Source organism: Chinchilla lanigera, unplaced genomic scaffold (genome assembly GCF_000276665.1).
Source record: "Chinchilla lanigera isolate Chin_1 unplaced genomic scaffold, ChiLan1.0 scaffold00045, whole genome shotgun sequence".
Classification (NCBI taxonomy): Eukaryota; Metazoa; Chordata; class Mammalia; order Rodentia; family Chinchillidae; genus Chinchilla; species Chinchilla lanigera.
Genome location: NW_004955446.1, coordinates 9,669,187 through 9,684,629, shown reverse-complemented (window position 1 = coordinate 9,684,629; position 15,443 = coordinate 9,669,187). Strand labels below are relative to the sequence as shown.

The following is a 15,443-nucleotide window of genomic DNA, read 5'->3' as shown; positions in this document are numbered from 1 at the left end:
TTAAGGAGACTAATTATGATCCTACTTACAAACTTAATTAAACTACCTTAAATATACTTATAACTTACATATACTTATAACTTATTTAACTTCTTTTTATTTATTTATTTATTATTTTTGGTACTGGGAATTGAACTCAGGACCTTGCACTTGCCAGGCAGGCACTTGTACTGCTGAGCTATATCTCTGGCCTTTTAATTTCCTTTTAAAATACTGCATTGTAACAAATATTATAAGTATTTAAGCACTGCTATAAATTGAGTAAATTAAATTTATAGACATAAGAATTTGAGGCTTTCATATATTATAATACTAAATATAAATGTCATAATTTTTAAAATAAAAGTCTAAATCAATGTTACTAAAACTTCAATTTTTCATTTGAATTATACTACTAATGCATTACTATAAATGAAATACTAATGCATAATTCTAATGGTCTAATATGTATAGATTCTCTAACAAAAATTATTAATGATTTTGAGTTGCTGTGACCTGTGCAGGGAGAAGGGTCCTGAGAAGGAACAATGGGAGTTTCAGGAAAGCTGGGACTGGATGGGACCTGACCTCTCTGATGGAGAAGCAGTGACAACATCCCAATCCCAGCATCTTTTTTTTTTTTTTTTTTGGATTTTTTGAGACAGGGTCTCTCTATGCAGTTCAGGCTAGCCTTGAGCTCACTTTATAGCCCAGGCTGGTCTTGAATTTGCAATGATCCTCCTACCTCAGCCTCCCAAGTGCTGGGATTACAGGTGTGCACCACCACGCCCGGCACCAGTATCTTTATTTATACAAAGTAAAAAAAAAGAGGGGCAGCGCGCAATGGGGTTAGGAGTGCAAGGTCTCGGCGTTTTGCTAAGAACATTGAAAGCCAAAACACTCTCAGAGCTATCTGTGCTATAGTTAACAAGGAAGAACACCAAGGCCAGACACCTTTGATATGCAACTGAGCTAGAGGTCAGCTTTGTTTACACAGTCTGCCTCTGGCATTTCGTGTCCTTAGGACTGGCTTTGCTGGAGACTCAAGGAGTTTGTGGACCTCTACCTCAGCCACAGTTCAACCACTCTCCCCACTGAATGTCTTCAACACTTAGTAGTACTTAGTAGTAAATCTTTTTGAAATTGAAAGGCACTTCATCATAAAGAAGTAACTATGTCACTTAAAAATTTTTTGTTTGTAACCTCAGCTGAGATTTTGTATACCGAAGAGATATGAACCAAGATATTTACTGTAGTACTATCTGAGCTATTGAGGGAACATACCAACCTCTATTAATTATTTAAAAATTATGGGTGATCTCTTAGTTCTCAGAGCTATATAGTCAACACACCTGGGTTTGAGTCATTACTGTAGTTCTGCTGGAACTGTTATATATAAGTTTATGAGAACTGATTGCTAAAATTTCAGAAATTGTGAACAAATTTATTAATACAGCCATTATTAAAAATTAAAATATGAGGCCCAGACATGGCAGTCTTCACATATAATCCCAGTACTTGGGAGGCTGAGGCAGGAGGATTGCTTTGAGTTTGAGACCAGCCTGGGCTACAAAGTGAGTTCAAGGCCAGCCTGAACTGCATAGTGAAACCTGTCTCAAAAAGACAAAATAAATAAATAAATAAATAAATAAAATTTAAAATATGTAAATATACAATTAAATGTTTTTAAAGTTAGTAAACACTCAAAATTCATCATGATCAAATTGTTTTACTAGGTTTTATCTTTATTTCTTGAAGTTGGGCCTTTTAAAATAACTCTTGCATAATGGAAATATAATAGCATGCTTCTATATCTCTTCTCATCTTCATTTTCAGTGACATAACTCCAGCATCTCGAAATCAGTCAGATGAAAATATTTACACCACAATCAAAAAACAAATCAAAGAACTCTCCACCTCCTGAAAAACAGTTGGCTAAGTGTTCAGCAGGACAGCACTCACATGGTCATTATCTTACTACATCTGCACTCTCTTCCACACTACTCAATGACTTGTTTGGACTTTGGATCTCTTTATCAATTGAAATATTTTAACATCTCCTACGTATTTCTAAAATTTTCAAAATTTATATAATCCTGTGTTTTCACATTCTTTTGTTCAGTAGGATTGTGCAAGTACATAATAACTGGATATCCTAGTGAAATTCTTTGGCACACCTGACCCTGAGATCGCAATTTTAAACTTCATTCTGTTTCCACCAACCCCAAAGGAGTGCAAAAGGAAGGCACTGCACATTTTTTTCATTTAGACATGGTGCTTGATTTCACATAGTACTAATTTGTTATAGGTTTAGAGGAGAGAATTTGTTCTAATTTGCATAATTAGGCTACAATATCTAATCATTTGGTATTTCACAGCAGAAGTAGCTCAGTAATTTTGTTATTTTATCTCAATTTAAAAGTGAAGTTATTTCTGCCTCGATCACTAAAATAAATTTTGTTTTTTATGTATAAAGGTATTATAAGGCTTATTCCAGGGGCAAAATCCATATGTTCTGTTTAATAGAATTCCAAACATTGATGAACCATGATATTATATTCCAACACTGCATACAAAAGTTTAAATTTTTAATCTGAGTTCACTAACACAATTAAATTGTGGCAATTCAAAGAAATGGTTTTTATTATAAAAGTTAATAAGGCATAAAGAAATATTAGAATAAAATATGAATCTATGCATATATAGATTAGTGTCTCTTTCAAGTTGAGGAAAAACCAAGATTCAACTAAGTTCTGTGTGTATAAAAGCTTATTAAAAGCTTTTACTATCTTCTGCATGGAGTTATCTTAAAATTTCAATATTGACTTCTCTGTGTACCTTATGAAAATGCAACTATTCATTTTAGTCACATATATTTTCATTAGATTAAAATCTTCATAATGTAAAAAAAGCCTGCTGATGTTACAAATCACAGAGGCCTAAGTTAAAAATGAATAAGTTAAAAACACCTTAAGGCATAGATGGATAGATAGATGGATTATAGATGGGTATTATTAGTTCACCATAAATACATTCACTGTGGGTAGTTGGTACTTGTACATGACATATTGTGTTTCTTTTTATGTCCCTTTCTTCTCCCTTCCCCTCTCCTCCATCGCTTAGTCCCCTTCCCATTTGTCAAAGATCTATCTTCCTATTTCCTATTGTCTATCTTTTCTTTTGCTCTTTGATTTATTTATACTTTGGATTTCTCAAATAAGACAAACCATACAATTTTTGTTTCATTTAACATTATGTATTCAAGGTCTATCCATTTTCCTACAAATGACTCAAGTTTATCATTCTTTGTGGCATAGTAGTACTCCATTATGTATAAATACATTTCCTTTATTTATTCATCATTGCTGGACATATAGGCTGCTGCCACAATTTAGCTATTATGAATTGTGCAACTATAAACATGGGTATCCATGCATCACTATCCTATCCCTATTTTTTTCCTCCTCTAACCTTGTACTGCCTACCATCCTGCTGCCTAGCTAAATAGTATAACTCAGCAATTGTGTCTCTCTGGAATTTAAGAGGGAGAGAAGACAAAAGTGCTACAAAATTAATGGAAGAGAAAAAAATAAAAAAGGAAGATGGACCATGCCTTTGCCTATGAAAGCTCGGATCTGTTTCCTGGCCTACCCTCCCTTTGTTCTGAAATATAAGATTGACACTTCCAACTGTATTACTCAAGTTGCTCTTTTATAAATTCCCAGATCATTTGGTCAATGGGAGACAGAGGGCAAAAGGAAGAAAGAACCCAGCCCATTTCATCTTGTTTCTTCCTCTGCTTGATCGTCTCAAGCAGCGGCCACAGTTGCCTCACAGTTTCAGAAGTCTGTTGGGCAACAAGCAGCATGGTTCTATTTCTGCCTGAAGACCACAGTTCTGAACCACAGAAATGCATGTTTCCTCCTAATGTCAAAAACCACTGACGGGGGGAGTGGCGGATTTCCCCTCCTATTGTCTTTCCACCTCCTATTTGGTTTCCAAATCTTCTGTCAGCAATATACTAGTGATCTCTACTAAATTCCTTCTCTTTAAAAGTCCTAAAATGAGCCTTATATTTCTGACTGGACCATCGCTGACACAGGAAATTTTAAAAAAAGATTATAAGGAGAAAAAACAAGAAAGAGTCTGTTATTTAGGTTATCGGGGTTCCTGTCATTACATGGGTGCAAAATGGCAAAGAAGAAGAGAGTGGGTGTGACTATTTAGCACCTGTTCTGCGCATGAGCTTTATTATCTTTTCATCTGCACAGGTGAAGAAACTGATGTTTAGAGAGATGAAGTTTTTACTGACAATCATATTGTAATCACATGCTTAGACAGGAATTTGCATTCAGGAATGATTCTAAAGATTTTCCACTGGAATATGCTTCCTCTCTAGATGGCAGAGTTACATTCACAGTTACAGAAGGATTCAGGAGAAAATATATGAAAGTAATAAACATCAAATAACTCAGTAGCAGCAGCTGGGATCTTGACCACACCAAATTTAGCTGAAAGTGGCATTTATCACACATCAACACTAGTTTATCTTTAGAGACTACCGTTCTAGGATTTGTGATGGCTAAAGGAGAAACATTCTTAGAAATCAAAGGTGTTTACTAAAATCGTGTCTTCAGTCCCATGATATTATCTGCATCCTGGTGATTTCCAAAGCTTGCTCTCTCTTGAAATACAGATGTGTTTATCCAAGTGTGTTCTGGATCTGCTTGGTTATCCCCAGATGAGTCTGATTCAACATGCTAAAGTCACTCTATCTCCTTGAAAATATAGCTTTTCCTCCCATGATTCGTATTGCATTTGATGGCCGTATAGTATACTACCTTTTCCCCACTGAATGCCCTAGCCAGTCATACTAAACATTGCCCTGTTTCTTAGACTCCACATTCAGGAAGATTCCAAATCCTGTCAACTTTGTAAGCCCTTACTAAATCTGTATTTAACCATTCATTCACTATTTGACATGCCGTGTCTGGGGTGCCACAGGGGGAGTACTAACACGCACCAGGTGTGTCATGGAGAAAGCGACCCTTTATTTGCACCCTTCCATTAAGTCTCAGATCCTTTCTCACCTGAATCACAGTATCAACTTCTTTAATGTTTGAACTGTTTCTCTCCATCTTTCTCACCTATGCTTCCAGAATGAATTTTATAAATCTGAAACATCACGTCACTATCCCAATTAAAATGCTTCAGTAGCTTTGCACAGCATTCAAGATGCAGTCTAAATGCCTTAGGTTGTTTATGGGATATTGTCCCTTTTGTCTCTTCCAGCTTTACCTACCACAATTCAGATTTACTCACCTTCTGATATGAACTCTTTTATCCTTAGGCTTCTGGACTGATTAGTCTCTCTTCCACACCTCATACTCCTATTTAACCCATACTCATATTTCACAACCCAATACAAAGAATTTCCTTCTCTGGAATCTGTTCTTAGTCCACTTCATGCCTGGGGTTCTTTCCTCATTGTTTCTCTCCTTGTTTCCCACAACACTGAGTGCATACCTTCACCATGGTATCACAGCACTTATCAGACTGAGAGACAAGTGCATTGTCTTCTCCACTCTTACTTCCTGGAGGACAGGGAGAGCCTTACATTCACCCTACATCTCCAGCGCTAGACCTTGAACCTGGCATGCCATCTATACTCCATCTATATGAGAGTGAATGAGCATGCTCGGAAACCACATCATAATGCCAGTCTTATATGTGAAACTCAAAGGGAACAAACATTTTATACTGTTTTTCTACTGTTTCTTCTTTACCCATAAAAATAAAATTAAGTTCTACCCTTGCACACTTACTTCTTGTTGTAGTCAGGGGTTTACAAGGGGAAACAAAACAGTACACATAATTTAGAGAATTATTTTGTAATAGTCACCCAAAGAACTATATACAAAAAGAGTGCAGGACTAAAGACCAAAGAATGCAGCTGAGGGCCTGGGTCCCATGATAATGTCCTGCATGAGTCCAGCTAAAGATCTAGAGCCCATAACAATGCCCCCCACATGTCCAGCTGGAGGCCTAGAGCCCACAACAATGTCTCATGCAGGCCTGTTTCATGGATCTGTGCTGGGAAGGACCAAAAGTCAGTGGTGGAAGCTAAAAAGTCTGTGCCAGTGGGATGAAGGATCTGTGCTAGCAGGCTGAAGGATCTGCACTGGAGCCAGGAAGTGACACTTTAAGTAAGAACCAGAGCTCTCCTGAAAAGTACCACAGCCATCCTCAGCAACAGTGAGGTCTGGAGCTCCTCTGACGATAACAGCCGAGTTCCCATCAGGAAAGCCAAAGAGACAAGCTTCTCCAGGAGACCAAGCAGTGCACAGTCTTCCCCTCCAGTGCCAGGAAGCAATGCTTAAAGTGAGGACCAGAGCTCCCCCAAAGTGAACGGTGGCCATTCTCAGTGACAGTAAGGTTCCAAGCTCCTTTGACGATGAACAGCCGAATTCATCAGGAAATCCAGCATGACAAGCTCCTCCAGGAAAACCAACAGCTCCCTACAGCTCTCTACAGCTTCCCAACAGCCTAACTTCTTCCTCTCCAGGTCTGCCTCTTATGCTGTCGGCAACAATCCTCAGGTGGGCCTCCCACACTCAGCACCACACTGGTTCAGTTCACCTGGGTGTTACAAGTTGACCACCAGTTGTCAATCCACCACACTTGTTACTCAGTTTTCTTCAGCTATTACTATAACCCATTTAACAAAAAATAAATGGCCAGGGAACTGGACAGCAGTATTTGATCAAAGACTTGTAAAATACTTATGATAAATCCCAAACTTGGCTTTCACTAATAAAGGATACTAGGTGGAGGGTCTGTTAACAATTTTAGAATATTAGCACACCATCTCTATACTATGCTCGTACAGGATTCACAATGTGAACAAAGCCTTAAACCAAGGTCCTTTTCTTCCCACAGGATAGTACTTTCTTTATAGCGGGATTACAGTTGAACAAAGAAATTATTTGCATTTCATACAGGTCACTGTAAGTTCAGAGTAACAGGATGAGCAGCTTTTGTTACACCTGTCACAGAGAAAATCCTGCTTAAATAAAAAAAAACTACCGATTTGCCTTTTGCATTGTTTAATACTTTAAAAGATAGTCCCTCCCCCATCAAGGTCCCATGATACTCCTCAACCACCATGTACCAGAAAGAAAATAAAATGACTTATTTCCCAAGCACTTCCCACTACTAGAAGTATGTACTAGCGTTGCCAATGGCACCATAAGTGTTTAGACAGGTCAAACTGAGTAATGTACCTAGGTGGTGCGCATATTATAGTGCGTAGAGCTTTGCCCATATTAAGATAGACTTCCTGTTCCTATTGGCAGTAAGTTGTTTACACTGGGTACTCTGCCTTTCAGCTCTCAATTAAACGAACTGTGAGAAAATACTACAAAGAGAAATTGGTTTTGAATTCAGAGGGAGGCCAATAGTTGGAACAAGAGTGCTATTTTCATTATGTACTTCTCACACCAGATCACTCAGAAAGTTTGTCGTCATAAATCTGGTATTAAAAACTGAGTTCCTGGAAGTGGCAGTTGGAAAACTGAAGATCTGCCTTTCTGGTTTGCTACTATACTCAACGTCACATCAAACAGTGCCAAGAATCCGTGAGTAATATGGTGATGTAGAGCTGCATTGTACTAAAAACAGGAGGCCAGTGCTTGTGCTTTTTATATTCTTTATTGCCAACAATTTAAAATGATCAACATAAAAAAATGAACATTTCGATAATAAATACTGCTCTTTGGGCTGTAATAAATAAAAAGTTTATTAACAAGGAATGCACTTTTCCAGCCACAAGTGTATTCAAAAATAAACAAAAAAATTGTATATGGCCATAGTTCACAGTTAAGCAGCCAAAAGCTGCACCGATTACAGCCTTTAAACAAGGTGGGAGCTTCCTCCCTTGTCCCTCCCCTTCAGGAAGTCTATTCACAGTTCCAAGTCCTCTGGCTGAAATGCTCTCAACAGAGAGAAGTTAAGAGTCAATGCACCTTTCTGCAAAATTGTTTGAAAAAACCTTTACGTCAGGTATCTCGAGGGAAACTACATTCTGTTCACTCGTGGACTGTCCAAAGTCAAGATCTGTACACCTCAGCCCGGTCTGGTTCCACTCAGTTCAGCAGGCCACAGAGGAATTGTTTTCGTACCACAAGCTGTCTGTCTTCCTCAACATGCTCCAGATCACTCAGCTGGCTTCCCTGTTGATCTCACAGTGGAAAACAGAGTCTCATGGGCTCTGTTTGAGAAATCTTTCAGTTACATCTCTGTAAAAGCATGTTCAGGGCATATTCCATTCGATTCTTTAATTCTGATGAACATCCAGACATGAGCAGAGTTGTCAGTCTAAGAGTGGTAGATATCCGGTCTTCATTGATGTACGTGAGAAGGTATTCTTCATTTTGGCTGCAGATGATTATTTTTGTATGATCATGGTAGAAATTCACCTTAAAAAAGAAAAAGAGATGATAAAGCTCTGTGTATATTCAAAGAATTAAGAAAGTCCAGTCAAACATTAAACTAGCTAGTTAAAAATAATTTTTAGGACGTTAACATGTACTTCTATAAACAGTTCAGTTACCTGAAAGGTGCCATCATTGAAGAGCATCATTAAGGCCTTGTCAGATTTTAGCCACTGAAGGAGGTAGAGCCGAGGTCTTCGAATATCAGTAACGCTAGGGAGATCACCACCCTGAAAGAAATTAAGAGAGGGAGTTATTGCCTGTAAAGATTGTGCAGTGTGTACCATGCTCTTCTAAGCTGACGCCCTCAAACTAAAGCAAGTATCAGAGTGGTCTAAAGATTCCTGCTTCCGCTTCCCAGAGATTCTGAATTAGTAATCTAGGGCGGGACGAGAGAACCTGTACTTCTAACATGCCTCATTGTGATATGAATGGCACTGCTGTGCATGTAACTTCAGTGTCTCTGTTCTGAAGGTGCAGGACTTACATCCATGAGGTTCTCCTCCATGTAGTGTGAAAAGTATTTCAGCACCGTCACTTGACTGATGAACTGTTCAGGGGCATCGGTTGCTGGAAACACGGAGCACTGGCCAAGTTCTGCATAATAGTGAACTGTTCTAAAAATCAGGAATGACAGAGAAAAGGAGAAAAAAGCAGTGAGCCTTTTTCTTGCATATTTTTTAGTGCAAAGTAGAAAACTGACAGATTTCATTAATCAGAAACACTTACTTTTTGTCCGGAAGGAGGCTCATGTGAGCACCGTTGTTGAACAGGACTCCAACAGTGTGGTCTGAGAGCTGGTATCCAAAGCCGTATTTGTTAGAGTAATCGACCCATTTGGTGACCCACTGAAATGACGTGCTCAGCTGCTCTTTGGGAATGGAGTCAGCCTCTGGCATATTTTCTAGACATCCTCGAAGGACTCTTGCCACCGTATCTGCAACACTCCCCATAGTACTATCTTCAAGGCCTAGAAAGTCAGACAGAGACCTAAGTTACAACATGTTTAACAATGAAACCTTAGCTTTGGTAAATGCTAAGTTTCTCTTCACTGATTCTAAAGACTTAGACTTTTCTCTTTTTCCAATTCCTCTGCTATTGCTTCTTCTGTGTTAAATTAAGCTACAAAGCAAATTGACTTGGCTTATTATTTACCAAAATATTATAGTTTTATTATTTAAAATATGATTAACAACCACTTACATTCACTGCTGCTGCTGCAGCTGCCAAGTGTCCCTCTGACTATCATCCGAATAGCGTCACCAATCTGCTGCTTGTTTTCTACTGCAGGTGTTCCAGATCTGGCCACTGTAGTGGTAGGTGGCTGCAGCTCCTTAAAAGAGACAAATTACGCAATGAGTTCAGCATTTACATCCATTTGCAGCAAAAATTCCAGATTAAGATGAGTTTATGGTAACTGCTGGGAAAATCAATCAGAAAGCAATGGACACCAGCCGGGTAAAAGATACCAGAACAACCCAACTGCATGCACTGTTAAACTAAATGGCAGCCACTTTGCTTTCAAAGAATTAGAAGAAAAGCTTTTAGTAAATACAAGATGCTTCAATAGCATAAATCAAGAGTCCATGGGCTAATTAAGAGATTGGAAATGGTCTAAAGTGTTCATATTAATGTTATTCTTTTGCAGTATACCTCATCTGTCCTATGTTTGCTAGGTTGCTGAGTTATCGAAGTCTTCTTCAAATCATGCCTAAGCTTGTAAATTTCTTCATCTTCTTTAGACACTCTATCTGTAAATCAAAAGAATTAAGAGTGTTAGTCTATATCTAGACAAGGCAGGAACAGAGCTATCCATTTTAACTAGCTTATGAGCATCTGAGGCAAAACCAGTATTTTATCATTGCCATCAACTGCAATTTATGCAGGAAGCACACTTTATAATGTTTACAAAACAAAAGGCTATCAATCCCCTTTGGAGGTGTGCATTTATCAGGCTATAAACATTAAAGGTTAATAGTACACAAGCATATTGTCTAAATTATGCTAATATAAGTCTTTTAAAACTAATTTATCAAGTTTAAATGTAATATTGGGAGAGAAAGTATTAGAACTCACTGTGTGTATCAATGTATCTTGCTTTGTCTTTCTTGCCACCAAAAAGAGCAGCAGCAGCTTTCTTAAAAAAATTTTTAGCTGGGCTTGATAAATGAAAATCAGGAACAGTATGACAACAGCTAGAAGAAAGTCTCTCTGGAGTGAAGCCCTGTAGAGTATCAAAAAAAAAAAAAAAAAGACCTTTAGTAACCTGCCAGGCAAGTACAACTGATAACACAGTAAGGGAGACAAAAGATAATATACCAACCTGCAAAAAAAAGTCATGTCGAATGATGTCATCCAAACTGGGCCGATCCTCTGGGTTTTTGGACAACATACTAGCTATTAAGTGCTTAGCAGGAGCCAGCAACGAAGATGGCATTGTGTACCTTGCTTCTCTGATACACCTGTAAGTTTCTTTCAGATTTGTAGTTTCAAATGGAGGCCTTCCTAGCAGCATGGTATACCTGTGTGCAGACACATATTTTCAGGAACGGTCATAAAGCACCTCTTTTTTGAATGTTAAAATCTACATTACATTGATTTTTTGATCATTCCAGTGCATTTACTTACATTACACAGCCTAAGGCCCAAATGTCTGATTCACAGCCGTGTCCTTGTTTGTTGAGGACTTCGGGAGAGAGATAATTTGGGGTACCACATATTGTTCTGGAAAGACAGAACAGCAAGATCTCATTAGGAATTATTTCACTGTTTAAACTATGGAAAATAAAGTGCTACGTTCAATTTCTATTTGCAAGTACTTGATTTGTGCTACTTGAATAATTAATTTTTGCTGAGTTTTTACATTTATGTGCAATATTTCAGCCCACACTGAGACCAGGGACAGACAGTACATTTTTATATACTTCAGGCAAATGCATAAGACTGCTTTGTTTTAATAATCAATGTAGAAACATAAGATATCCTGACTACTCCAGGTTGGGCATTTACTAGTTATTTGTTTCAATTAATACTGTTGTGGTTTACAGACTTAGTATTAATCAAGCTTCTCTGAAATACTAACTGGAAAATAATAAAGAGTATTTGGTCTTCTCAAAACGCTAGCAGGATGTCTTTCTGCCTCTTACCTCCTTCTGTGTTCCAAAGGTTCCAGCCTGGCTGCCAAACCAAAGTCTCCAACTTTCAGTTCCATGGCTTCATTAATAAAAAAGTTCCCTAAATGATAAACAGAACAAATGTGAACTCCCCTGACAAGGTATTCTAATGAAGTACACACATACCCACTTTGAAGGCAGGCAGATATTCCATTTAAAGTATACCCATTTAAAAGCAAGGTTGTATAGGATAGATCTCAATTAAAAGCATTTGTAAGAAAAACAGGAAAGAGAGAAAGAACACCTCTCTAACCCACAAATCAGCATTTGGAGTTAAGAGCTTACCTAGTTTGAGATCTCTGTGCAAGATTTCTTGTTCATGAAGGTATTTCAGTCCAGACACAATTTGCCTGAGGTAGTATCGGACTTCTGGTTCTGTCAACACCTTTCTTGCTTTTAATATATGAGCCATTGACTGGGAAGAAAAGAAAAAGAATGCATCAAACACAAGTACCAAAGTCAGTGATTTCTCTTTGCAGGATGAGTTATGAAAATTGACACCATTGTATAATTAACCGCCACAGCTAAGCTATCAGATAAAAATGCAACTTCAGTATGCCCTTTTTTGAGAAGTAGAAGTACTGAAACAGGACTGAACACTTACCCTTCTGCTGCAGTATTCCAAGAGAATGTAAATGTTTTCTTTGTCCTCAAAATAGTGGTAAAACTGCACTACATGTTTATGATGAAGAATTCTGTGAAGCTCTATTTCTTTGTCAATCTAAAAGAAAAAGCAAGATAAGGCCTATTACCTTCCCATCATCTCTGCTTACACATGCAGAAGACATTTTTCTAACAGGGTAGGGCCATCCCGGCACACAAAGAAATACTTTACTTCAGAGTCATACACACCTTTTCCCTTTGATGAGGTTTTGCTACTCTGCTGTGAGGAATAATTTTTGCAGCGTAGACTTTGTTGTTTGTCAAATCCGTCATTTCATAACATTTTGCAAAACCACCCTGAAAAGGAAACAAAGCCGAGATGGAATTGAGCATGGCAGGAAAAAAAAAAAAAATGGAGGGCCGATGTTTAAAATAAATAAATAAATAAATAAATACATGGCGAAACATTGGAGGAGGGGGCGCTGGACAGAGATGCAGTCTACTTTGTAAAAGGTCCTTCACGGAGGGAAACTCATCCCTGAACACAGCAGATGCAGTTTCTGCTCTCCCTTTACAAAGAAATCGCTTTATGAGGGGGCTGGGATGGGAAAAGATGAAGAACGATGTCGGAAGAGACTTGTCGGGGCAATTCTCTGGGGAGCAGGTGGAGGGAGCCAGGTCAGCCACAGAGAGCCCTCTCTGGAGACTCAAGCTGAGTACCTCTGGGCTTCGGCAGGCAAACCGAGCCCGGGCTGAGGACGAAAGCCGATCCCCAGCACCGCCAGCGCACAAAAGCACAGCAGGGCAGGTGAGGGCCCCTGGCCGGACCGCTGCCCCGAGGCAGCGAGCGGGGCGCGGGCCAGGGGTCATCGCGGCTCGGCTCGCCCGGACAGACCCCCCCCCTCCGCCCGGCCGCCGGCGCCCGCCGCTCGTCACCTTTCCCAGCACTTTGCCCCGGCAGTAGCGCTTCCCCGTCGTGGGATCGACGATAATCCGCGAGATCTCGGGTCCCGAGTGCGAGTGGTGGTGATGGTGGTGCGGGGCCGCGGGGGGCACTTGGGCCTGCGGCTGCGGCTCCTCGGGGGGCTGCTGGGGCCGCTTCTTCTTCGAGTCCCCGCCGCAAGCCTTGCCCAGCGCCTGCTCGCACATCTTGGTGCCGGCGGCCGGTTGGTAAGTGATAGTCCGCAAGAGCTCCATGGTCCCCTCGGCGCCGCAGCCCACAGAGAACGCCCGCCGTCACCCGCTGCCACCTCCCCGGCGCGGACGCGTCCCGCCGGCCCCGGCCCTCGAATCCTACCTCCCTCCTCACCCCGCGCCCGACAACCGGCTCCACTTGTGCGAGTGCGAAAGCGCCACGAAGCCTTATATAGGAGCGGAGGGGGGCGGAGCCGCAAACGGGAGGCGACGTCACGGGCGACGCTCCGCCCACCAGCCGCGGAGGCCCTGGCCGGAGGAGGTCGGGCTTAGCCTCTCCGGGACCCCGCTCGGGAGCGCTCGCAGCGACCGGGACGCTGGCAGGGGCGTAGGGCCGTTCTTGGAATTCGCTGGCCTTCCCGTTGGAAAGAGAACCCCGGGGGCCCTCCCTCCCGCAGCCCGGTCCCGCCCCCGCAGTCCTCCTGAGTGCCCCACCACTGACACCTGTTGAGGAGGGCGCGAACGGCCGGGTCCATGGCCCCGGCACGCGAGGCCGCAAGGGCCGCCGGGAAGGGCTGGAGCCGTCGCGCGCGGTTGGGTCCCGCTCCCGTCTAGCTGGGAGCGTGGCGCAGACCGCGGCAGGTGAAAGGTCGGGGGTCAAAGGGCGGAGGTTCCCAGCCTAGCGCCCTTTCAGAATGAGGCCACGCTGGCTCTCGTAATGAGCCCCCGGGGGTCCTCCGAGGCCCAGCTGGCTTCTGCCCATCGCCTTCCAGTGGCCTCTGCGGGAGGGAGGCCAGGCCTGGAACCTCGGACGGCCGACTGGTGCTCTGGGAAGCCTGCAGCCTGCTTTGCTCTGAGATCGGAAAGCAAGGGCTCCACCCTGTGGAATTTCTCCGATTTGCGCTTAGCAATCTGTGTGGGCAGTAGTCAAGGACACGTGGGCCGCCTTTGACAGTGGTGCTAACAGTGTGATCGGTGCTAGTGCTGGTTATGATTTTGCAATTGAAGTCATCTATGACTTCTTATTGTGAGTGAGTTACTCGGAATGTGTGGTTCAATGACTCATGAAGGCATGTAGCTGTCCTGGTGCTGAGAGATTCAAGGCCTCCTGGGGTGGGAGCATAGGCAAGCCAGCTAAGAGAGAACGTACCAGATCTTAATGGCAAATTTCACCAACCTCGGATCACACTTTTTTGCTTGCTTTCATGTCAGTAGTATAAACATGTTCAGTATTTTGAAATGCCTTAAGTAATCCTACAAGAATTTGGGGGATAAATATTGCTGCTCTAGGGGAGGAAAATATAACTCTAAATTCTGGCTGGAGTCAACGAAACAATAGAGTAAGTAAAGAAAAACAAGTTTATTGACATGTATATCTACATCTATGGGAGATAGATACCCAGGGATACCCAGGGAAATGGGCAACAATCTCTAATACCTCAGAGATGCATTGGAGTTGGGGTTTCAGTGCTACCTTTAGCTAAAGCGACAGTGAGGAAGGCACATTAAGAGATCAGGAAAACTCTGGTACATAAGAGTGAGGTTTGTCATTTCTTCAGTGATAGGAGTGTCTTCTGATGTAGAATTACTCTTTTCTTCCTATACACAGGAGACATTTCTTTTGCAGTGGAGATTTATTTTAATAAATTAAATTTTCTTTAAAAAGGGTAATGTGCTATTTTCAGAACTTCTTCTGGGCTTGCTGTTTCTCAGAATAATCAAGAATAATCCTGATCCAGAGGTATGTTTAGGGTGGCATAATCTGGTCTTCTGTGGTCGTATTTATGGTGATATTCTTGTCTCATATATTATTTCCATTTTACAAGTAAGGAACCGTGTTTAAAGAAGTTAGGTAACTACACTATATATAATTTTAGTAGATCATCCAATTACATTAATTTGAAACACACAGAATCTTTTTATCTAGTCAACAAGATGTGGTAAATAGTGTTGCTGCTAGGTTCCATAAGCATTCACAACACAGGTTATTAAATCCCTGGAAGATACTTAGAAAATGGTTTTGTTTTAGCTATAAAATTTAGATTTGCATGGCATCAAATAA

At 41.0% G+C, this 15,443-nt stretch overlaps 1 protein-coding gene across 1 annotated transcript; it reads right to left on the bottom strand.

Moving 5' to 3' along the window:
- Positions 1–7,673: 7,673 nt before the first annotated feature.
- Positions 7,674–13,540, bottom strand: Plk2 (polo-like kinase 2). Its single transcript, XM_005392671.2, has 14 exons — positions 13,184–13,540; positions 12,497–12,604; positions 12,249–12,365; positions 11,930–12,059; positions 11,618–11,705; positions 11,100–11,195; positions 10,795–10,993; positions 10,548–10,695; positions 10,125–10,222; positions 9,675–9,804; positions 9,201–9,441; positions 8,959–9,088; positions 8,591–8,701; positions 7,674–8,456 (listed from the first exon to the last, which is right to left on the bottom strand). Exons 1-14 carry the CDS (start codon positions 13,442–13,444, stop codon positions 8,265–8,267), a joined length of 2,049 nt encoding a protein of 682 aa, XP_005392728.1. The 5' UTR covers positions 13,445–13,540; the 3' UTR covers positions 7,674–8,264.
- Between the last annotated feature and the right edge of the window lie 1,903 nt (positions 13,541–15,443).